The sequence below is a fragment of the Capricornis sumatraensis genome, chromosome 4, assembly GCF_032405125.1.
Source record: "Capricornis sumatraensis isolate serow.1 chromosome 4, serow.2, whole genome shotgun sequence".
Classification (NCBI taxonomy): Eukaryota; Metazoa; Chordata; class Mammalia; order Artiodactyla; family Bovidae; genus Capricornis; species Capricornis sumatraensis.
The window spans coordinates 141,180,276-141,204,935 of NC_091072.1; the positions used below are offsets into that span (position 1 = coordinate 141,180,276).

A 24,660-nucleotide genomic window follows, 5' to 3' on the forward strand; every position below is an offset into this window, starting at 1 on the left:
CTGTGAAGCTGGCGTTTTCATTCTGTTGCACCTAAATAGATTTTTAAGGAAAGAAGCAATGAAGGATGGAGGGAGTTACCGTCACAGTGTCCATACTAATTCCTAGAATCCTTTCAAGATTTAGGGTCAGCAGCAATTCAGTAAAGAAGGGGCCCATTAGGTAAATTTGGCTCTGAAATGCTAATTGAAAGTCCTCCTCTGCAATTCAGTTCTGTTCCCTCTTCCTTTCTTTAGTCAGCAGGGTCCCATGGTGACTGGTTCTGAACGCAGTCATCCCCTTCAGCAGTTACCTAGCACCATGGCAACCGGGACGTCAGCGAGGCAGGAAAGACCCTGCACAAAACAGCTCCTACCAGGCTCACTCTCTGCCTCTTAACTCAGCCCTGCCTGAGGCCTAGGGATGGGGCTGAAGACATCTGAACATGCACACTCAAGAAACCTACATATTTCTGTGGTTGTGCCTGTGAGCATAGATATATGGGCATATGGCAAACTGTGTAATGAGAATTTCCTCTCCACCCTCAAAACATGGAGCATGTTTAAAGGGTGTGGATGGATGGTGGGATGGGGGTGGGAAGATAGACATTTGATGATATGTAAAAATTATATTTGTGTTTATAAATAACAGTAAGTTGACAGTAGGGGAAGTTGGAGTCCTACTTACATATGGCCAGGTGTATATTTAGACACAAAACCTCAGGGAAATATTTTTTAAATGGTTCTATTTACTCGAGAGTGAAATAGACAAATGAGCGCTGAGGGGTTATAATGCTGTCCGTGGTGCTGAACGCTTGATTTTTGTCAGATGTGCCAAGGTGGCTCCGGAGGGAGCTTAGCGAGCACCTTGCCAACTTAGAGTACAGACGACAAGAAAGAATGGGAGGGCCTGGGGAGAAAGCATCCTTTCCTTCCCTTCCAAGCAATTCTGCATGTCCAGGATAAAACGTTCAGATGAGAAATAAAAAAGAAAGTGGAGAAGGCTAGAGGTTTGGATGGTTGAATCTTCCCCTTTTCATATGGAGATTTTTGGTTAGAGCCAATCAGGTGGGAGATTTCTGCCTCTGTGCTCCTGAAAGGAAAAGTGAGGGGGAAGGGAGAGAGAAGCTGGCCACATTCTCCTTGTGAGCCACATGATCCATTTCCCATGTGACACATTCCAGAGCCCAGGAAAGGAGAAGGGAGGGGCACCAGGAGAGTGGGGCTGGGGGCGGGAAGATGGTTTAACAGTCAACCCTGCACAGCGTCATCTTATCTTCCTACCAGGAAGCAGGCTCTGAGCCAAGGGGAAGGCAGAGGACAGATATGACTGTGTTCCCAAGCTTCTGTGGTGGTTTATGGCATCCTCCAAACTCCTCTGCAAGGGCTGAACCTGACCAAGAAGACCCAAGGAGACCGTCTCTGAAATCAAGTCCAGATGGAGGTATGTGCTAGAGACCCCGCGGTTTTGTGGCTGAAATTTGGCTCAGAGGATATGATACCTTCTGTTTTCCAGGCCATTCGGAGATTTTGACTTGGCTTACATGCGGGTTAGGGGCTTTTGATTTGTCACAGGTCCAGAAAAGATGCCTAGGTAGTTCTGTAAAATGCATAATTCACCACAATAACTGCCTGTTGAAGAAAAATGAGATGGACATTGTATACAGTGATAATGAATAAAACAAAGCACTCATTGCTGAAAGAGATTTTTTTTCTTTGAATCCTGGAAAGAGGGAAAAAATAATGTTACTGACACCAGCCAGATTTCATATGTCACTACAATCAAATCCTGTTTCATGCTTTTTCAGCTGCTTATTCTGTGTCCATGTTCCCAAAGGTTATTGGCTGTGGCTGAGGGAGCCTGAGTGGGCTAGCATGCTGTTTCTTTGTGCTGTGTGATCATCTTCCTTCTCATGTCCCTGATACCAGGAGTGCTTGTGATTGTTTTCAGCTCTCTGCTAGGGATGGTAGGCTGTCCACCAAATCTCGTATCTTTTAGAATAGCTCCCAGGAAGTTCTCAAAGGAATCTTCCAGAGTTACAGGCTAAAAGAATCTGCCGTGCACTCAGATCTTGATTCCTTTGGTTATTTCTACCCAGCACAAAGAAAGGAGCTAGCAAATTTACATTTTATTTTGTCTTTATTTAACAAATACTTACAAAGTCCTTGCTATGTGTAAGGCATCATTCTAAGCACACTCAGTTATTTAATCTGTATAATAACCTTCTGTGGGAATTATTATTAGTACCCACATTTTGGAGATGAAGAAACTAAGGCACAGAGAAGTTAAGCAACTTTCCCAAGGTCACACAGCTATCAAATAGGAGAAATGGGGTTTGGAGTGAAAAAACTTGACATCAGAGTCCATGCTGTTAACCACTGAACTATGTTGCTTCCCTGCTTCTTTTATTTCAAATGATGTCAGCAGTTGGTTTGGCTACAAATTGTGTTCAGCTGACACTACTAGAACATTGAATTGGCTTGCCTGGCTAAAACAGATCCCCGGTGAAGTCTATATTTAATTTTGAATTATCCCACTAGTCACATTCTGTACCCCCAAATAACTCAGTAAGTAATTGTCTGTTCTTCTCTTCCCTTGTGCTGTATAGATATCTGGTAGTAAAACACTGTGTTGCTATGGTGACCAAATGATATCTAAAGGGAAAAAAGAAATCTAAAATTACATCATGGTTGATTTTTTTTTTTTTAACTAAATCCAGAAACATTCTTCCATCCTCAGGACCTAGTAACAAGACCAGCTTAACCATATATCTTTAACAGTACTTACTTGGTTTTCAAAATAAAATAAATAAAAACTTCTAAAATTATAAACAAACTATGTTTTATCAAACTGACTAGATTTATTGCTTTAAAATGACACTATCATACTTTAAAACAGGGAATAGACCTCTCTTTTACAAATTATCTTAGGTTTTATGGGAAAAAGAGGGATTTTTTTAAACTTCTGGAAGTATCTGAAATATAAGGTTTGCTTCCTCTTGGTCTGTGTCATTCCCCTTCTGGCCCCTGATAAGAAAAGATGACATCTCATTCTTATATGCTGTGGGAAAACTGAGAGAAATTACTGGGTGGGTCAAAGATACAGAGAGAAAGAAAAGGGGGTAGGAATTAAAATTTTGTGAAATTCCTTAGTATGTTTCCCTTCAAGCTTTCACTGAAAAACGCTTTGAGAGGAGGGTGTCTCCCTGACACCCTGAACTTTATTGAACTTTAGTTCTTAGATTAAGCCTTTGATCCTTGCTGAAATCTACATTTCCCTGGAACAAGTACACTTAACACTGTCGTAGTCATCTGAAGTCAGCTTCTGGACAGAAGGGACCCACTTCTTCCATCTCTGGATATCTAGCACTTAGCACCTGGCCTGTTTATGGTATCGTCTCAATATGCACTTGTGAATGAAGAGTGGGAAGACTGAAGACTCTGACAGCATTCTGGGGTCCCATATCTATTTTGTTTTGCATGCTTTTATGGGGAAAGGTATTGAGGAGGTTAAAGTGTAGTAGGAGAGAACATGGCAACAGTCAAAGTTATGTCTGAAATTTACATATGCTAATCAGACCAACCCTGGAGCAGACTAGAGTTCAAGAAAGATCCATAAATTTTTTTCCTGCTGATTACCAGTCCCCCTGACATTTTATTTACATTTAGAATGTAGTTCTCCAGATATTTGTATTTACATCTAGATGGAGGCACCCTGAATAGTCTCATTTTCCTCTGATGTTTTTTTGGCCTGGCATCATCTCCCAAGTTGAGATCGTTCACCTTGAGAATGCCTTGAGAAGATCAGTTCCTGCCCCAGGCCGTCCTGTCCTAACCAACCATCCCTCCCACTCCCTAGGACATTGCACCAAGATCCCATCCCACTGGACTACAGGACTCCTCTCTAGAGAACCAGAAGCTTCAGAGTCAGAATGGATTGAGCCAGACTGCCTTTTCCATACTGTGATGATTAGGACCTGAGTACAAGAGACTGTCTCAGAGCATCTTTAAAGGTTGCTTGGGATTTGAATTTATCAGGTTAATAACTAGGCTTAAAATAGTTACCCCTCCTGATAGCATAAACAAATATAACCCATTCTATTCTTTTTCCCAGCTTTGCTGGTGGCTCAGCGGCAATGAGACAATGCCAGTGCAGAAGCTGCAAGTTCGATCCGTGGGTTGGGGAGATCCCCTGAAGAAGGAACTGCAACCCACACCAGTATTCTTGCCTGGGAAATCCCATGGACAGAGAAGCCTGGCAGGCTACAGTCCATGGGGTCGCAAAAGAGTCAGACATGACTTAGGACTAAACAATTCTTTTTCCATCTGATTAAGGAACGTTAAGAACATTAAGAGTGGGGTTTGTGGATAAGGTGTGTGTCCTTTAATCCTGTCTACTCATCCTCCCAGCCTTCAGTATGGCCTGGAGTGAATGAGTTGTGGAAAAGAAACAGCCCAGCTGGAAACACTGTACAGCTGGGCCATTGCTGCTTGCCCACTGCACACTTGCTGGCCTCCTCAGATGAGCAGGGCTGTGCCCACAAGAGGCTTGGATCTAGAAGCCTCTCTGGGCTTCCACTCGTCCCTCTCAAATCTGAAAGGGGACAGTCCTCTCAACCAGCCGAACAGGAGAAGACAAAGAGAAAGTGGAGAGGCTCCCCTGGAGGAGAGACCTTGCTAAGAACACTTTCAGCTTGGAGGCTGGGGATGAAAGAAGAAATATGAGGAGGAATAGTGAGGGTGTGTGAAGCTTGTGAAAGTGATACCTGGGTCCTGCCTTTCACTCACAGTAACTTCCAGCTGCTAGTCCGCCCTGCCCACCAGATTAGCAGATCCTTTCCTAGGATATGTATTTGAGGAGGTAGAAGGAATAGAGACAAGGATCAGTGTATGGGTGCAATTTCTCCTCTGAGTCCAGACAAACAGTGGGTTGAGATGAGAGGACAGTTTAAAAAGCAAAAGGACAGTCACCATCATGAATATATTTCCCTGTTTGTAGCGTCATTTTTCCTGGGCCAAACTTGGAAAAAGCTCATCTCTCAGAGCCTGTCATTCAGCATATTTCCAAGGCACTGAATGACTGTCATGTTTAATCTTAATGGAAGCTCTCTGATATGCGTTACTAGACCCAATTTCTGATCAGGAAACTGAAGCTCAGGGTAACTAATCTGCCCAAAGCCACACACAGTAAATAAAGCCAACATCTGAATCCAGGTCTTTCTGGTTCCACCATGTCCCAAAGGAAAATTCTTTCCTCTGTATTCTTTTAAAAATATTTTTTTGAATATTAGAGTAATAACAAATACAATTCTAGAAAATTTGGAAAATATAAAGACATGTAAAAGAATAATGAAAATAAAAATCAGTTGTGGTCTGGCCACCTAGAAACAACTTATTTTAAAATTTTGGTGTTTTTCTTCTGTCTTTTTCAGTGCATATAGTAATAACAGAAGTAAACATTTGTTAAGCTCTGGCTTTGTTCTGGACATTGTTCTTAGCTCCTTTCTGTGTCATTTTTTTTCTCACAACAAATCAATAAGGTGTGGAGACTGTTATTATTCTAATTTTACTGGTAAAGACAGTAAGCACATAGATGTTAAGTAACTTATACAAGAAACAGGTGATTTGAAACCCAGGCAGGTTGACTCGAGAGCACGGTTTCCCAGCCTCAGCACTGTTGGCATCTTGGATCAGACAGCTCTGTGTTGGGAATGGAGCATCGGTCCTCTTTACTGTAGTGTGTTTAGCAGCATCCCTGGCCTCTCCCTACAAGATATCAACACTTTTCTCCCTGAGTTCTGAAAATCAAGAGCGTCCCAGTATTGCCAGATGTCCCTTGGGAGGCAAAAGGGCCTCTGGACCACTAGTCTAAGAACCTGTGCTTTGAACCATGTATGGTGGTTGAGATAACATAGCCTCTTCATATTTTAAATGCGTTTCGAGTATTTTCTTCTACGTGTCAAGAAAGAAATACACCTTTGAATTTGGATACAGGCTATGAAACCTGCCTGGGATGTCAGTGGCTTTAAAGAGCATAGGTAGGAAATTAGTTACTTCCAGAAAAATGCTCATTAGTGGACTTTTGTCACAGGTTTATCTTATCCCACCATTGCCCAGTGTGGAGAATGTGTTTCTCTCTTAGAACTTTTTCCATGGTTCTATGCACCTTTAGCCTTCAGGAATTGGGAAGCGTACACTTATGGTATAGCAGGGCAATGCTTATCCAAAGTGTCAAATATGTCCCAAACAAAGGGTGTCTGTGGCAAATAATTTCTAGCTAAATAAAATACCAAAGTTTGCTGGTTATTCATTTTTTAAAAAACTTATTATAATAAATTTAAGGATGTCAACATAATTATTTTTTTTTCTACATAACTACATGACTTCTTGGCTTGAAGATTGTGGTCTGAGTGCCAAGTGTTGCACATAGTTCTGGATGTGTCTGTAGGAGTATATCTCATGTATGGACTCAATGTCACACCTACCTCCGAAGAGGAAGTTGAAAATTGCTGGTGTTGGTGATTTCGGTCAGTCGTTGCTTATATGCAGAGAGGATTAAAATAAGCACTGAGAAGTGATAGCAGTAGCATTTTAACTGGTAAAATGTCTAAAAATATATGGCACTAAGATATGTTATTAACCACGTGAAACATATGCAAATATGTGTTCGACCATATTTTTAATCACATCTGACCACATACATAGTTGCATAATTTGTCCATGAAAAATACATGTGCTGCACATTCAAATCTAGCTTCTCCATGAGCTTGAGGGTAGCTTTCTTGGAAAACCATGATTGAGGACAGTGGTGCAGATCAAAATTTACCCAGAGTGTTGATGTGAACTTGATGTGAGATAGCATGTAAATGCTTCTGAAAAAGAGAAGTTTTTGGTAACTCGCTATTCAGTGCTTATACTCGATTCTTAATGAATCCTTCTCCTTCTTTTCAAAAGGCTGTAGATCGCATCCACTGTTCAGCTCTTTGCTTTGAGTGTCATGAATCTGGTCTTTGCCTCCCGACATCTCTCCTATTTCAGTCTCATAACTAAAGATGTTGATACTGAAATCAGAGATTGGAAATGAAATTGAACATTTCCCTACCAAACTTGAATTCAACGAGCACACAGCAGCTGTTCAAAAAATGTTTGTTGTAATAAACTGAGTTTACTGAGGTGCAAATTCCTTGGCCAAATTATTTTCTTCAAAACTGGAAAGATCCCATTCTAGGAAGAGAGGTGGAAAAATTGGTAGAGGACAGTCAGGGTTTCTAGCAAATATTTCTCCTCCCCAAGAAGTCTGGTGTTGCCTGGGATGGGAAGCAAACACAGGTGGCAGGTTTTCTTAGACCAGACCGCTTCTGGTGAGGGATCTTCTATAGGAGATTGTTGGCACATCCAGGGTAGCTACTGAGGAGGGCTTGGCTGACCCCTCAGTGCAATTCCTCTCTCCTTTGGAGACCAAGACTAGTGACCTCGGACTGGACTCCAGCATCCCTTAACAGATTCCCTTTCCTCCCATCAAAGTGCACTTTCAGGAGGAGCTTTCCACCAGCTGAGAGTGGTGGCTTATAAGTTAAATGAGTGTGTGTTGCTCATTATGATGTCTGCCTGTCAGTTTTAGTACATACAGCAAACATGACCTTAGAAATCATCTGGACCAACTCATTTTTGTTGCAGACATGGAAACAGAGATGCAGGGAGATTAATTTACTTGAGGTCCTTACACTGATATAAAAATAAGATCTGGGTCTCTTGATTTGCTGTTCAGTGCTTATAATCAGAATTATAGCTTGGGTTTCTCAGCCTACAGTCTAAAATTAAAGGTGAAGTAGAAAGTACTACATTCTTTAAGCTTTTGGGGGTTTCTGATATCCTAGATACTGGTAGGGTAGTAGAAGGTGATAGAATGGCTGGTATGAGTTTCATTGTTCACGCTCGGTTTTATAACAAATCTATATTGAATGTTTCTGTTGCTGCTGTCACAAACGAACACAAACTTGGCCAACACAAGTGCAGCCATTGATTACGTAACAGTTCTGCAGATCAGAAGTCTGGGTGGGCTTGGCTGGTTTCTCTGCTTAGAGTCTCACAAGGCTTCAGGGTGTTGACAGGACAGCACTCTTTGTAGAGGTTCCAGGGCTGATTCCCCTTCCAAGCTCATATCTGTGGTTGGTAGAATCCCGTGCCTCATCCTTGTAGGACCAAGGGCACGTTTCCTTGATGGCTCTCAGTTGGGGGCCACCCGTGGCTCCCCAAGGCTTCCCCCTGGTTCTTGCATGTGGGTCCCTCCACCTCAGAGCCAGAACAGCATACCAGTTCCTTCTCACTCTTGGAATCTGTCTCTGGCCTCTATTGTAGCTCTCTGCTATCAGCTGAGAAAGTTCTATCTCTGAAAGGGCTCATTAGTTTGGGCCCCCTGGCTAATTCCAGATCATCTTCCCATTTTAAATTGCACAGCCATAATTGTATATGTAGAGTCCCTTTTGCTATTTAGTGTAACATATTGACAGGAGTGAAAGTATGGACGTCTTGGTGGGGGGTGGCATTCTGTCTACATGTTGTCTGAGTGTGTGCTGAGTTGTGTCAGTTATTTCCAACTCTGTGTGACCCCGTGGACTGTACATGTTATTTCCTTTAAATAATGGCAAGGCTCCATCCTACCAGGACAATGGGAAAGTTGGTGACAAACATTTCTAGGATTCTTATCCTCTTTCTAGGACTCAGGGCTCTTACACACTACAAAAAGATAGGGTGGCCCCTCTTGGCTTGGATCCCCTCTGATTATGTAATTGTGGCCTGAACTGGTGTGTGTGCTTGAAGGCTGGTGAAGCTGCCGCATCAGTATAGCCCCCACCCCGCCCCTGACCTGGAGCAGTGGCCTCTTTTCCGGCTGGGGAACTCCATTCCTTGAACCCACCTCCCTACCTGCAAACCTCCATCTCCACCTGTCCCTTACTTGGAGCACAGTGAGGAAGTGAGGCAAGGGTCCCAGGCCTGCCGTTTCTTTTCAATCGCTTTATTTTCATGCCATAAAATTCACCTGTTTTAAGGGTACAATTCAGTGATTTTTGTTAACATTTACAGAATTGTACAACCATCATATAATCCAATTTCACAACCTTTTCATCATCCTCAGAAGGTCCCTTGTGCTCATCCAGGGCTCCCCTTTGCAGGATTCCAGGGGGCACAGCCACACTCCTGCTTCAGAGGTCCTGGTTTCTCTCTCCTCCCCTGTAAAGAAATACAGACATTCCACTCCTCCCCAACCAACCAGAGAACCCAGCACCCAGAAAGCAAAAGCCAAGGAAACAGGCTTGTCTCAGGCCTGGTGAGACGGCTCTCCTCCAAGACAAGAGAGCTTAGCCCTGGGTCCATTCTCAGCAGAGGACAGGAAAAAAGTCCCGGCAAGGAGCACAGTGCGCGCACATCAGCATCTCAGTGACTTAACCTCTCTCTGTACCAGCCGGTGAGGTCTTCCGGTTGCACGTACCCGTGGGCAGCCACTGCCCCCGTGGAGCAGTGACCTTCAGAGGGGTGTCAGACCTCTCTCCTCCCTGATTCCTTACCTCTCTTTGCTCACAGAGCACCTGATGGGCACATAGTGGGGAGTGGGGAGGGAGAACGGGGAGCCCCTCTGTGGTACCAGAGTGAAAGGAAGTGCCCAGAAGTACCCTGCCCCTCCAGGCCCCGCTTACTCCTTTCTGTCTTCCCTGCCCCCATGTGATGGGGCGAAGAATTCTGAGTCACCTTAAGAACAACAGCCAGTCACAAGAGCAACCCAAAGAGCCTGAAACGTGGTTTGGGATCTGAAAGGAAGCTGGGGATCCAGTGGGGACTGGATTTCCTTGGCCTGTGTTCTGTCTGCAGCAGGAGGCCTGGCGAGTCTACTGCGGAGGACCCTGGCCTCTGTCCCTGCTTCTCCTGCCTCCATGGCTTCCCCAGATTTGCAGCCCAAGAAAGGGCTTGCTGCCAAGCTCTTACAATAGCTCTTTTCTTTCATACAACTTTTAACAACTTACTGTCCTTTTAGGGGGTTGTGCTAGGTTTTCGTTGCTGTCTTTCTCTAGTCTTGGAGAGTGGGGGCTACTCTCTGGTTGGGGTGCACGGGCTTCTTGTTGCAGTGGTTTCTCTTGTTGGGGAGCACGAGCGCTAGGGAGTGCGGACTTCAATAGATTTAGCGCGGGGGCTCAGTAGTTACGGTGCACGAGCTTAGCTGCCTCGCGGCATATGGTATCTTCCTGTGCATGCGTGGTAAGTCGCTTGAATCATGTCCGACTCTTGGCAATCCTATGGACTATAATCTGCCAGGCTCTTCTGTCCGTGGGATTCTTCAAGCAAGAATACTGGAGTGTGTTGCTGTGCCCTCCTCCAGGGGATCTCCCCTACCCAGGGATCGAAGGTGAGTCTCTTAGTCTCCTGCACTGGCAGATGGATTCTTAACCACTGGACCACCAGGGAAGCCCGCAACTTACGGTCTTTATTTGTGCTTGTTTCTTACTCTTCTCTCCACCCCTCCACAGCTAATTAGACCATGACCTTCATGAGGGCAGGGACGCAGTTTTGTTTGCCATTGTATATCCGTCCAGTTCTTAGCACAGTACATTCTGTTGCACGGTGTGATCTTACAATATGTTTATGGAACGATGAATGAATTAATAAAAATGGGCAAAGAATCTGAAGAGACATTTCTCCAAACTTATATGTCCAGGTGCCACCTGAGTAGCTCTGCTTGCATATCCAATAGGAATTTAATTCAGCCAAAATAGAATTGCTGATTTCCAGTTCCCCAGACTTTTTCTTTCTGCGTCTGAGATCCTCAAACTTAAGAAACATCTCCATCCCCTACCCCGTCACACGTCAGCAAATCTTGGTGGCTCTTTCTCCAATGTTTTCAATATCCATCTACTTTTTTCCACTTACACTGCTACTGCCTTGGTCATCATGTACCTAGGTAATTGTAAGAGCCTCTTAACTGTTCTCTCCTCCTCTACTCTCAGCTACCCACACAGCAACTAAAGTTGTATTTTTGAAACACAAATCAGGTAATACTCATTCATCCATTGCTTAAAGCCTGCAGTGGATTTCACTGGAATAACACCTGTGCCCTACAGTGCTATATGTGACCTAATCCCTGCCTACATTTCTGATTATATCAGGTACCATTTTCTTTCTTGAGCTATGTGAAGCACTTAGCTCAGTTGGTAAATCATCTGCCTGCAATGTAGGAGACCTGGGTTCGATTCCTTGGTCGGGAAGATCCCCTGGAGAAGGAAATGGCAACCCACTACGGTATTCTTGTCTGGAGAATCCCACGGACAGAGGAGCCTGATGGGCTACAGTTCATGGGATTGCAAGAGTTGGACACGACGTAGCAACTAAACCACCACTACCACCATTTTCTTCCACATTCATATACTCCAGCCTCATAACAAGCTTGTTCCTGCCCCAGGACCTTTGGACTCTTTCTTCCTTCTGCCTAGAATGCATTCTGATTTCCACATGGCTGGCTTCCTGTAAATGGGATTTTAGCCCTAGTATCATTTCAGAGAATCCTTCTCTGATGACTATCTGAAATAAGACCCTGCATTTAGAGGCAAATAACAGAAAACTAGAGTCCCTTGGACTGCAAGGAGATCCAACCAGTCCATCCTAAAGGAGATCAGTCCTGGATGTTCATTGGAAGGACTGATGTTGAAGCTGAAACTCCAATATTTCGGCCACCTGATGTGAAGAGCTGACTCATTTGAAAAGACCCTGATGCTGGGAAAGATTGAAGGCAGGAGGAGAAGGGGAGGACAGAGGATGAGATGGTTGGATGGCATCACCGACTCAATGGACATGAGTTTGGGTAAACTCTGGGAGTTGGTCGTGGACAGGGAGGCCTGGCGTGCTATGGTTCATGGGGTCGCAAAAAGTCGGACACGACTGAGGAACTGAACTGAACAGAAAACTCAAAAGGGCTTAAGACATCAAAGACTACTTAATAAGTAGTGTGGAGGCAGGTGTTCTGGCAGCTCCATAATGTCAGAGCACTGGGTGGTATCTTTGAGAGTCTTAGGACTTCCCTTGACCTCATAAGACACCACCAGTTGCACTGATATTATGTGACAGTTTACAAAGGCAGAAAGTGAGGGATAGCCAGGCTCATAAGAAAGAACCCTCCCAACATGCCCTTTTCCTTTTATTAAGAAAGATTTTTTCACGAGCCTCCCAGCACCCTACAAGGAGGCTTTCTCTTGTCTCAGTGGCCAGAGAAGATGATGTTGATATGACCACCCCTAGCTTCAAGGGTTGGTGGAAGGTGATTATCTTTGCTTGTCAGCTTCTGGAGACATGAGGGCAGGGGAGGTGTTGGGAACAGCCACTGTGTGAGCAGCCAACCACCCTCTTGCCATCCCTTTCCGGTCCATTCTGGACCTTCATCCTGCTTTGTTTTTCTCCATGGCACTAACCATTTATTAATTGTGTACTTTTTCTTATTTAGCTATGTAATATTATTGCTCCCAGTAGAGGAGAGCTGTAGTTTACTTCTGTATTTCCAGCACTTAGCCCAATCCTGGCTTCTCCTAGATGATAAAAACTATCAGATACACGTGTGATTGAGGACTGCTGTGTATACACTGTCATAGCAAAGTGTTCATCTCGTGGGATAAAGTTTATTGCTGTTTGTTTCTTTCGCATTTTATCTGACCACAGACTTTGTGAGAACAGTAGAGAGACAGGAAGTGTTATTCAAACTTCCACATAGATCCCAACTAAGTGGCAGTTGGGGTGAGAAATACTGGATCATGTCCCTGATACATTCCCCCAAAGAGGAGCTGGTATGACCTAACATTTCCTCCTGCAGCTAGGTCTGCAGAGAGTCTGGGGAGGATTGCCACTTGTGATCAACATAATCCTCCACGTGGGTGAAGCCTGGGCTCCTTTCTGTTGGACTTCTGTGGGTCAAGTATCTCTCCAGTGCCAGCCATACCCACACAAAACTGTCAAGTCGGTGAAGTTTATCTTCTTCAGCTTCAACCTTTCACCCTCCACCCATCCCTTCCCACAATATAACACCCTATCTTCCTTCATTCTCTCTAGATCCTGACTGTTCCTTATGGCGTTTGCTTTTTGGCATCTCTTCTGTTTTCATTTTCACTAAGATCATAGCTCTCCAAGATAGAAGGGGTCTCAGATATCACCACTGTTCTACTGATAATGTATTCTAAAATTTACTCTTTAAGAAGCATTTACATTTTAAATGGAACTTTGGTGCTCACTTCAGCAGCATGTATACTAAAATGGGACTTTGACCCTAAAAGAATGTTGCTCTAATGGTGAGGGAAGCAGAGGGGATAGAAGCCCTCCTGATTTCTGGAAATCACACCAAGGATGCTGACTCTGTTTATTTCTAATATTTTCAAATTTATGTGAAAAACGAAAAAAAGGTAAAGGCAATAAAAGAAGAATGGTGGTGGTGGTGGTTTAGTTGCTAAGCTGTATCCGACTCTGGTGACCCCATGAACTGTAGCCCACCAGGCTCCTCTGTGCATGGGATTTTCCAGGCAAGAACACTGGAGTGGGTTGCCACTTCTCCAAAAGAAGAATACAGTTCCTTAAATCTAGATATCTAGAATTTCTCGCCAGCAATGTCATTATTTGGGAATATTTTGTGATGTTGTGTGTGTGTTTAGTCGCTCAGTCGTGTCCGCCTCTTTGCAACCCCGTGGACTGTAGCCCACCTGGCTCCTCTGTCCCTGGGATTCTCCAGGCAAGAATACTGGAGTGGGTTGCCATGCCCTTCTCCAGGGGATCTTGCCAACCCAGGAATCAAACCCAGGTCTCCTGCATTTGTGATGTTAGAAGAGGCTTTTTTGAAAACCCTTTCCTGTTCAAAAAAAATCATGCTCTCCTTGAAAGCAGGACAGATATTCAAACCAAGAGAAAGTGTGTCTTATCTGATCTCAGAAAACTGCTTGATCTCAGTTGGGAAACAGAGTGAAAGGCACAGACCTGGAAATATTATGAAGAAATACTTATATATATTGTATAACCAGAGGAAAGAGAGAAGGGCATTAGGGAAAATTTCAAGCTTAAAAGTCACAATGCCAGGAGTCTCAGATGGTGGAGAAGAAACTTGACTTTCACTGGAATTATGAGGTTCTTTTGCAATTATTCAGAATTATCTAAAGGAAATAATTTAAGCAGGATAGAGTCTGTATGCTTTTGAGGAAGACCCAGTCAATCCAGTTAGATTATCAATATATATTTTGGTTCAGGGTATAAGAAAAAGTTTCATCTGGCAAAAAGAGAGTGAAGTCACTCAGTTGTGTCCAACTCTTTGTGACCCTGTGGATTGTAGCCTACCAGGCTCCTCTGTCCATGGGGTTCTCCAGGCAAGAATACTGGAGTGGGTTGTACATTTCCTTCTCCAGGGGATCTTCCCGATCCAGGGATCAAACCCAGGTCTCCCATATTGCAGGCAGATGCTTTATCCCCTGAGCCATCAGGGAAGCCCTCATCTGAAAATATGTCACACACACACACACACACACACACACACACACAAATCCCCAACATAAAGAAACTTGGAGAAAGATTATGTTTATTTATTTGGATCTCAGTGACTTTCCCCTCAAAAGCAGTGCTGTCAATGATGAGGTATTCAGGCCCTTGACAAAAGTCATTCATCCTTAATGCTAAATTATGTGACCAATGTTAGTAATATGACTCTAGGGTGTGATGTGTGCTGTGGTTACTAAAATTTGCTTGTCATATGGCTTAGAAGACTTTTATGGGCTAACAGTAGGGCTAATATTTTCAGCACTTGCTTTGTGTCAGACACCAAACTAGTTGTGTTTTAGAACTATAGTAGGATAACACTTACTGAGGGTGTTGTACCAGACAGATTGACTTGTAATAACTCATTTAACTCCTGAGCATATATTATCTCATTTAATCCTCATAATAATCAAATGAAATAGGGACTAATTGTCCTCATTTTCTGGGCTTCCCAGGTGGCACAGTGGTAAAGAATCCACTGGCCAGTGCAGGAAATGCAAGAGATGCAGGTTCAATCCCTGGGTCGGGAAGACCCCCTGGAGTAGGAAATGGCAACCCACTCCAGTATTCTTGCCTGGAAAATTCCATGGACAGAGAACACTGGTGGGCTACAGCCCATGGGGTCACAAAAACATGACTGAACAGATTCTCATTTTACAGATGAGAATACTGGAATCAAGAAGGTTAGATAACTTGTTTTGGGTCACACAACTAGATAATGAGTGACAGAGATGGTAGTCCTGCTTCAGTCTGCTTCAAAGCCTGTACACATAACCACTTTGCAATAATCCTATATTGCGAGCTGAAAAATGAGTGTCTCTCAGCAGAAGATTATGTTCTAGGTGTGCAGGTTTGTCAGATTTAGGTAATAAAAATATAGGATGGGACATAGTTGTGTTAAAAAGTTATCTGTTATTTATCTGAAATTCATGCTTAACTGGGCTTCCTGTGTTTCATCTGGCAACCCTGTCTCATTATGAGAACATGTATTCTCTCTCTCTGGTTTTCCTGTTCCTCCACCACAGTCATACTGGTAGCTACCTGGGCCTTACGTAGTTCTATAAAGTACTTAGCTCAGTGTCCACACCAGAGCCATAGCTCAGAGTCAGGAAGCAAGATAGGAACTCAGGAAGCATCCAAAGAACCTGTGTGACCTCCTTAGCCGTCTGTAAATTCAGGGATGTATGTAAGTTCAGGACGTTTGGATAGGTTGGTCTGTGAACTGCCCTACTGGAAGTGGTGGGCTGGTAACTACTGGCTCTGCAGGGAAAGAGCCTATTTGTGGTGCTTGTCAGTCTCGTGGTGCGACTGTTCCTACCTTGGCTGATTCATGATGCCAACATGATGTCATTGAACTTGGAAGTGGGAAGGAATGTGCTCTGAGGAGCCCCATGCAAACTAGTCCCAGCCCATCTCCATTCCAATCTTATTTCATATGTAGGCAAATCAAGCGTCCAAAACAGTGAAAGTTTTAAGGAAAATATCTACCACCATCATATTTCTTAAATTACAACAGTTAAAATTTAACAGAGAATTTCCTACTTGGGGTGATACTGAATTGTTCAGACTTTTTCTACACTTCGATTCAAACTGAAGTCTAGAGTTCTGCTTTCATTCTACATTTACAAGGCAGCAGTCAGTCATCTGATAATGAATTTTCAACACTCTCACATTCTTTATTCTGAAGAAAGGCTGTGTTTCCAGACCAGCATGTCTACTGCACTTTTGATGCTAAGCCTCCCTGCAGTATATAGTGGGAGTGATTTTTTCCCCCAAAATGTTCACTGTGTCACATATTTCTGAGCTAAGATATTGAACAGATGTATCTGTGGGTTGCAAGAGTCTGTGGGGGAATTTTATATTCGTGTTTGATTGAGAAGTCTGTGTACAGCCAGTTTGACCCTCCAAATTTAGATCCAGCCCATTGTGGCTCCCCTGGGAGATGAAGTGCCTGCTGCTGCTGCTACTGCTGCTAAGTTGCTTCAGTCGTGTCCAACTCTGTGCGACCCTATAGATGGCAGCCCACCAGGCTCCCCCCTCCATGGGATTCCCCAGGCAAGGACACTGGAGTGGGCTGCCATTTCCTTCTCCAATGCCTGAAAGTGAAAAGTGAAAGTGAATGAAGTGCCAGTGGTGGTTAAAAGCGTGGGCTTTGGAGCAAGGCAGTCTTGGGTGACCACTTTCCAACTGAATGACCTTGGGGAAGAACTTCAGTTTTCTCATTTGAAAAATAGGGCTAATAACATTACCTCTTTCTCTGGAAGGTCTCTGCATGTGAAGTACCTGAAAGATAAAAAGCACACACACACACAAAGTGCTAACTCTTGGTGGTGTTGAAGCTACTATCACTCCTGTCTTCATTGCAGTTACTCTCACTGCTCATTAGCCACAGGCTGTGTGGCTCATTCTACAGAAAATGTTCCCATTCATTTTTTTCCCAACCAAATCATATGTAAATTTAACATAAAATTCTAATTTGCCATAATCTTCCTATATTATGGGAATATCTCTGAATCTGTGTAATTTCAGGAGGGAAAAATAAATCAGTTGTTAGGGTTTCGTGAGTCTGGAAGAACCCTACCCAGCAATGATTCACTTATCTGGGAATAGCCTCTGGCAAACTGTGAAGTTTATCATCTGTGCCCCTCTGATTCTTTTTTGTGGTCCTCTCATTAGTATCTAATCATTCATATACCCATCGAAATACAGTTTTCCAAAGGTTAAAGTCATGGTTCTCATTCATCATGATTCTCATTCAAGCATAGAAATGAACATAATGTCAAAAATTCATTAACTTATTACTGAAGAAACCAATGAGATAATAAGGTTGCTTCCAAGAGCATTTGAATAAATGGATATTTATAGGGATGGGGGGGTGTTCCTGTTTGTTTGTTTCTGTAAATAATGTGAGCATAAGATTGCTAGGAGGCGCAAAACTGGTTATTGTCCTGCTGCTGCTAAGTCGCTTCAGTCGTGTTCGACTCTGTGCGACCCCATAAACAGCAGCCCACCAGGCTCCCCCGTCCCTGGGATTCTCCAGGCAAGAACACTGGAGTGGGTTGCCATTTCCTTCTCAAGTGCATGAAAGTGAAAAGTGAAAGTGAAGTTGCTCAGTCGTGTCCGACTCTTAGCGACCCCATGGACTGCAGCCTACCAGGCTCCTCTGTCCAAGGGATTTTCTAGGCAAGAGTACTGGAGTGGGGTGCCATTGCCTTCTCCAGGGCAATAAATCTATAACCTTTGGGGTTATTTTTTCTACTAAACAAATTTGCATGTTTACATGTAATGTCTGGGTGCTAGTCATATTGTAAATAGCAAAATCAAGAACAGATACATTCTTCCAGAGAATTAAATAATCCTTGGGGAAGCCCATGTAACAGTGTCCTAGCATGATATTAAAAAATTATGCCATGCTCTCTGTGCCTTATTTTCAAATAATGGATAGTTTTTCTTAACATATCTACCCATTTATTTATTCAGTAAACCTTTATTAATATATATGTGCTGCAGGGATATAGAAGTAAAGACACAGTCCCTGTCCTTAAGGAATTCATAACCCAACAGGGGAAGACAGCACTCAAAATAAAAATTACAGTATGAAGTGACAGACATATTTTATATATAGACGCAAGGCCCCATCATTACAGAGGTCACTCACTCCCTAACTCTATATCATGTCAGCTCATCCACCATTTTCCCAACCTGTATATTAAAACACATCTCTTAGAGCCCAACAGATGAATAATTCCTCTCTTAGATACTACACAGATTAAGGAATATATTAATAGGGACCCTCTGTCTCAACTCAATCTGGTGTGTCATGTGGTAATCTCAGGGCTGGTTGGGAAGAGACAGGATGAGCTGGAAAGAGGTGAAGACGGCTTTCCTGTTGCTGCTAAAATTACTGAATATGGGTGACCCAGACACAACTACTAATTACGCAGCCTCTGTATTTCAGAAATACTCCCTTAAAGATATATTTATTTCCAAATTAATGGAGCAGGGGAGAGCTTTCTTAACATTTACTTTAGAATTCTAGAATTTAGTTATAATATGGCAGACCATGTTTTCTGCGAGTGGGTACAGGAGGCTGTCTGAGGTCGCCTAAACTGCCTTTACTCGCCCTTAAACGAGAGTTGACCTGGGTGCCTTTAGTTTCACCTGCCCTGCTCTCGTCAGGGGCCATGTTTCCCCCGTCACCATGGTAACCAGCGTCCCAGCTCTCAGAACACACAGTGATTTTTGTATCTCTGCTTTTAATTCTCCTAGCAGAGCCACCTAGAGTAGGAGGCCTGTATTTCAGCTCTCTGTCTTTATGAAGTCAATTCATTCAATAGCTAATAAGCGATTATTAATGTAAAGAACTTCAGTGGAAGCTGTGGAGCATGGACAAAGAATAACGCCCTTTTCCCAGGACCCCATAGTTAATGGGAGAAGACAGAAATGTGGAAGCAATTCTAAAGCAGTGATTGTTAATTCGGGCTGCACATTGGGATCACCTGGGGAACTCTTGAAACCTCCCAATGCCCAGGCTGCACCCCAGAGCAATTAAACTGGAATCCCTAGAGAAGCACCCTGGCATCAGCATTTTGTAAAGCTCCCTGGGAACGTCCAGCATGGCTCTAAAGCAAAACAAACTGGGAAAAGGAGTCACAAAATGCTCTATGAAAGAGGGAACCACAGCCATTCTGTATATGTTAATGTTCTCATCCACCGGGTGACTACATTTCAGCCTGTGAATGCGGAAAATGTAATTTCTCATTGTAACCACAGGAAAAATATAGGTCAGTTTAATTGTAGGGCAGAGACTGTATGGTCTGAGCAGTATGGTCTGCAGAAAACTATACCTCTAAGGGTCTCTTGGACCAGGAGATCCAACCAGTCCATCCTAAAGGAGATCAGTCCTAAGTGTTCATTGGAAGGACTGATGCTGAAGCTGAAACTCCAATACTGTGGCCACCTGATGCTAAGAGCTGACTCATTGGAAAAGACTCTGATGCTGGGAAAGATTGAAGGCAGGAGGAGAAGGGGATGACAGGGGATGAGATGGTTGGATGGCATCACTGACTCAATGGACATAAGTTTGGGTAAGCTCTGGGAGTTGGTGATGGACAGGGAGGTCTGGTGTGCTGCAGTCCATGGAGTCACAAAGAGTCGGACACGACTGAGCAACTGAACAACTGAAGGGGAAAAGGTCAGCCCTAGACGGATGACCCCCAAGTTATTCCACATGCTATCTCTCTCCCTTGGAATGTTTGGGACTTTTTTTTTTTTTCTTTTTTAAACCCTTATCTTCCTGAAGAAGGGACCTTCATCCTCCAGGCCCCTGGCTCACACCTTGGTCTCCTCTGTGAAGCCTTTCCTTTCCTTCCCTTTTCCAAGCACAATTGGGTCCCTGTTTTTCTCTGCCACTTAGCTCCTTATCTGTCAATTTTAATAGACTTTAGTTATAATATGGCAGACAGCTTATTTATACATTTACCCTTTTACTGGCCTTACTTTTCGTTGGTTTTCCTAGCACCTAGCATAGTTTCTTGGTGTACTGAATGAGTAAACAGAGGTGCAGCACTTTTAGGTCCAATCAGAAAAGTCATGCCTTCAATCAGGTGAGACCTAGACTCAACAACTCCTCAGGCTGTCGTGTCCCATTTCTTTTTCTTATTTGGCCACACCCCACAGCTTGTGGGATCTTAGTTCCCCGGTGAGGGATCAAACATGCTTCCCCTGCAGTGGAAGTGTGGAGTCTTAACCACTGGATCACAGGGGAAGCCCCTCCCTAGTCCCGTTTCCAGGAGGGTATGTGTGTGTGGGGGGTGGGGGTGTGTGTATATGGTGGGGGTCAGACACACTTGTAAAGCTGCAGGAGGAAGGGACAGAAGAAGGCCCCCGCAGAGCATCAGTGGTGGTGGTGGTGGTGATTTTGAGTTTGATCTGCTGAGCTTTGCTATAAGAGGAAGAAAGAAGCAGAAGGAAGTTCAGAGGCTTCCAAGTGTGTGTGGAACTACGGGAAAGTGCCCATGCCACCAGCTCCTGTTCTATTTCAGCCACAGGCATTCCCCCACAAATTCAGAACTGCCCTTTCTCTCTGGAAATGTTGCTTGTCTCTTGTATTTTTAAGCTTTCAGTTCAGTTCAGTTGCTCAGTCGTGTCCGACTCTGCGACCCCATGGACTACAGCACACCAGGCTTCCCTGTCCATCACCAACTCCCGGAGTTTTACTCAAACTCATGTCCATCTAGTCAGTGATGCCATCCAACCACCTCATCCTCTGTCATCCACTCCTCCTCCTGCCTTCAGTCTTTCCCAGCAATCAGGGTCTTTTCCAAAGAATTAGTTCTTCGTATCAGGTGGCCAAAGTATTGGAGTTTCAGCTTCAGTATCAGTCCTTTTAAACTTTAAATCTTAAAAAAAAAAAAAATTAGGTTTTTTTTTCTTTTTTCAGTGTTGTAGCTTTTGCACACATAAAGGTGAAAAGATGATTTTGATTTTGTAAGGATGACACGCATGCATTACGGATGTTCAAGGACAGTGCTCATTTTAGATCTGATGTCCTGTTTTCAGACTCTGTCCTAATTTTTTATATGGAAAGTATGGTTGCTAGTCTTACGACTTACTATCAACCAGCCAGGCATGCTTAAAGGTCTTTTAATTATTAAAATAATTAATTACCTTATGTTTCTCTTTAAGAAATTAAGTAGGGCTGCTTCATGGACAAAAAAAGCCTTGAAGGGAACATGGACCTGGCCATTGGTACATCACCCTGAGCTTCAGACTTTTGTTGAAAGGGGTTTCTTGGTGAGGACAATATATATTAACATCCTCTCCCGACCACAGATGACTGCAAATATCCTTCAAGGCAAAATGGGTTATTAGGAACTGTCCTTTGACCCCACAGAAACATTTCTTTGTGAGGTGTAGTGACAGCTGCCCCCGTGGAAGGGCAAGAGGCAGAACCTGTTGCTGGGGCGCCCTCCCCTGTGCCCCAGCCCTGGTTATTATGGATTCAGTTGCTGTGCTTTCTCTTTCTGCTTACTGGATTCAGATCAAATTAAACCTTAAAGATGACCGCAGCCAAAGTCACCTCAATTTTAATTGAATGGCTCACAATGATACAGTGTTTTCCCCTGTTAAAAAGTGTAACTTTTTTCCCCCTAACTGAATAGTAGTAAGAAAAAGTTAAAATAAAGGCTGGGTAAAGTTAGAGTTGATTGCTTATAATTATCTGAATGCCATAAGGTTTCTAGCAACCTGGTTTTACATTCATTAGGGGACATCTTGTACATTCTCAGTCAGTGTCTTTTTATGAAACAGTAACAACAGTAGCATCAAATATGTCATTGTCTTTTGGGGAAAAATAGGCTGTGTTTTTGTGTCATTAAATGAGGAGCTACTTCTGGCTCACCTGAAAGTGTTACTTTTGCTCCATGTACTTCCACGATGCTTCTGTAATGGGAATTCTGCAGTAAGTGAGGGTCCTTCCCAGTAGCCAGCCAGTCTGTATTCAGATTCCCATTAGCTATTTCCATAGCTGACGTCTGTGTTTCCATCTGCCCAAGTTTTCCTCCCTTGCAGCCTCACTACTTTAGTGTTAGGACATTCAGGAACTTCTCATATGCTTCCCAGAATTCCAGAAGTTCTTCATTTGGGGGTAAACCCTAAAAGTGAGCTAAATCTGAGATCCCTACCCCTCTGCGATCCCAGCGCATGAAGGGAACAAGGGTCATGAGGGCTGGGGCTTGCAGTGTGTTCCACCACATTTGACGAAGGTCAGGAGAGAGGGGAGGCCAGGGAGACCCTGAGCTGGGCTCAGCTGAATCAGCCCTAAAATGAAAGAGAAACAGAGCCAGAGCTTTTTCTGGGTAGTAGTCATGTTTTCCTACCAACGCACAAGTCCTCCTTGACAAATGACAACTGACCTAAGCATCCTAAATCATTGTTAGCCTTAGGAATCAATCCTTGTAACACCGTTTTAACAGGAGGCCTCATTCTTCTTTCCTTATCCAGAACTAAGAGGGGAAAAATGAATATGGTTTTTGCTCACAGAATGGATAACAGCAAGCCACCATTGGTTGTTCCTACACTGCTGGTGCCGCTTCACAACCACAGCTGCGCAGAGACGGCCGCCCCTCTGCCGAGCCGAGACCTGACGGAGCTCTCCCCAGAGCACAGCTGGAGGAGCAACAGAACAGACCCACAGTATGGCCCGAGCCCCGGGGAGGTGGCCGCAGCAAGCACTTTCTTTGGGGCCCTGTGGCTGCTTTCTGTCTTTGGCAATTCCCTGGTGTGTCTGGTCATCCACCGCAGCAGGAGAACTCAGTCCACCACCAACTACTTTGTGGTGTCCCTGGCATGCGCCGACCTCCTGGTCAGCGTGGCCAGCACGCCTTTCGTCCTGCTGCAGTTCTCCACTGGCCGCTGGACGCTGGGCAGCGCCACGTGCAGGGCCGTGCGCTACTTTCAGTATCTCACCCCGGGAGTCCAGATCTACGTGCTCCTGTCCATCTGCATAGACCGGTTCTACACCATCGTCTACCCGCTGAGCTTCAAGGTGTCCAGAGAGAAAGCCAAGAAGATGATCGCCGCATCCTGGATCTTCGAGGCAACCTTTGTGACCCCCGTGTTGTTCTTCTACGGCTCCAGCTGGGACAACCACTGCAACTATTTCCTTCCCTCCTCTTGGGAAGGAACGGCCTATACTGTCATCCATTTCTTGGTGAGCTTTGTGATCCCGTGCATCCTCATAATCTTATTTTACCAGAAGGTCATAAAATACATTTGGAGAATCGGCACTGATGGCCGGACAGTGAGGCGGACCATGAACATTGTCCCAAGGACAAAAGTGAAAACAATCAAGATGTTCCTCATTTTAAATCTGCTATTTTTGCTCTCCTGGCTGCCTTTTCATGTCGCTCAGCTGTGGCACCCCCATGAGCGAGACTATAAGAAAAGTTCCCTTGTGTTCACTGCTATCACGTGGATATCCTTTAGTTCCTCAGCCTCTAAACCTACTCTGTATTCCATTTATAATGCCAATTTTAGGAGAGGCATGAAAGAGACTTTCTGCATGTCCTCAATGAAGTGCTACCGAAGCAATGCCTATACTATCACAACCAGTTCAAGAATGGCCAAAAAAAACTATGTCGGCATCTCAGAAATCCCTCCATCGGCCAAAACTATAACCAAAGACTCAATCTATGATTCGTTTGACAGGGAAGCCAAGGAAAAAAAGCTTGCTTGGCCCATTAATTCAAATCCGCCAAATACTTTTGTCTGATTTCTCAGAATTCTTTCAGTTATTATTATGCACCAGAGGTTAAAAATTTAACTATAAGAACAAGCTGTATATGTATTTTTTCAATCAATTTTCTGAGGGAAATGTTTTATTATGTAGAATGCATTCGCTATTGATTTTAGTTTTTGTCTTTTTTAATTTAGTTGCTTTTTGTTTTAGAGGAAGCTTTTCACCTTGAGCTTATTTATGGTCAACAGTCCCTTTACTATATTAGTTACATGCATTAAAAAAAAAAAAAAGAATGCTTTCTGACTTTTTATTTACTATTTGGTCCAAAAAGCATAAACTGTCTTTGATTGATGATTTAACCTGATTTTATTGTTTCCTTTTTCTCCTCCCTACTGAATTTTTGTTAACTATAGGCTTCTGTTCCAAATCAAATGTCCTGTGTGACACATTTCAGAGACTTGTATTTCTTCTGCTGAGCAACACTTAGGAAGTGTTAATATTTTATATGTTTTTACATTACCTTCTGTCCAGATCTGTTAATGGAGAGCACTCCATATGTTGGAATATACTAGAACTTGCCTGGGTAGCCTTCTGTGATTGAATTTTAATGAAGATGCTTAGGGAAAGAAAGCTTATTGGTTAGCCTAATTTCCGTCTCTTTCTGTCTCTCATTCTCATTCGGTCTTAAAACTAGCTGATGATGCCTTGAAGCGTTTGAAGTTGCTGTGCTGTGGGCCTCACATCCAGGCCCATCTAGGCTGTGTCTAGGATGCTTACTTCCCTTCTGAGTCAAATTCAAGCAATGCGCAGGGAACCTGGCTGGGCAAGCCCAGAAACTGCCAAAGGGAGTCATGCAGATGCCATTTCTCTGCTCTCTGCCATTCAGGCAGACGCCTTCG

General features: G+C 43.8%; 1 protein-coding gene across 1 annotated transcript; it reads left to right on the forward strand.

The window, feature by feature from the left end:
• The first annotated feature begins 1,334 nt into the window (after positions 1-1,334).
• On the forward strand, positions 1,335-23,804 carry GPR19 (G protein-coupled receptor 19). Its single transcript, XM_068969735.1, has 2 exons — positions 1,335-1,420; positions 22,525-23,804. The coding sequence occupies exon 2, from the start codon at positions 22,541-22,543 to the stop codon at positions 23,792-23,794; it is 1,254 nt and encodes a 417-aa protein (XP_068825836.1). The 5' UTR covers positions 1,335-1,420; positions 22,525-22,540; the 3' UTR covers positions 23,795-23,804.
• The last annotated feature ends 856 nt before the right edge of the window (positions 23,805-24,660 follow it).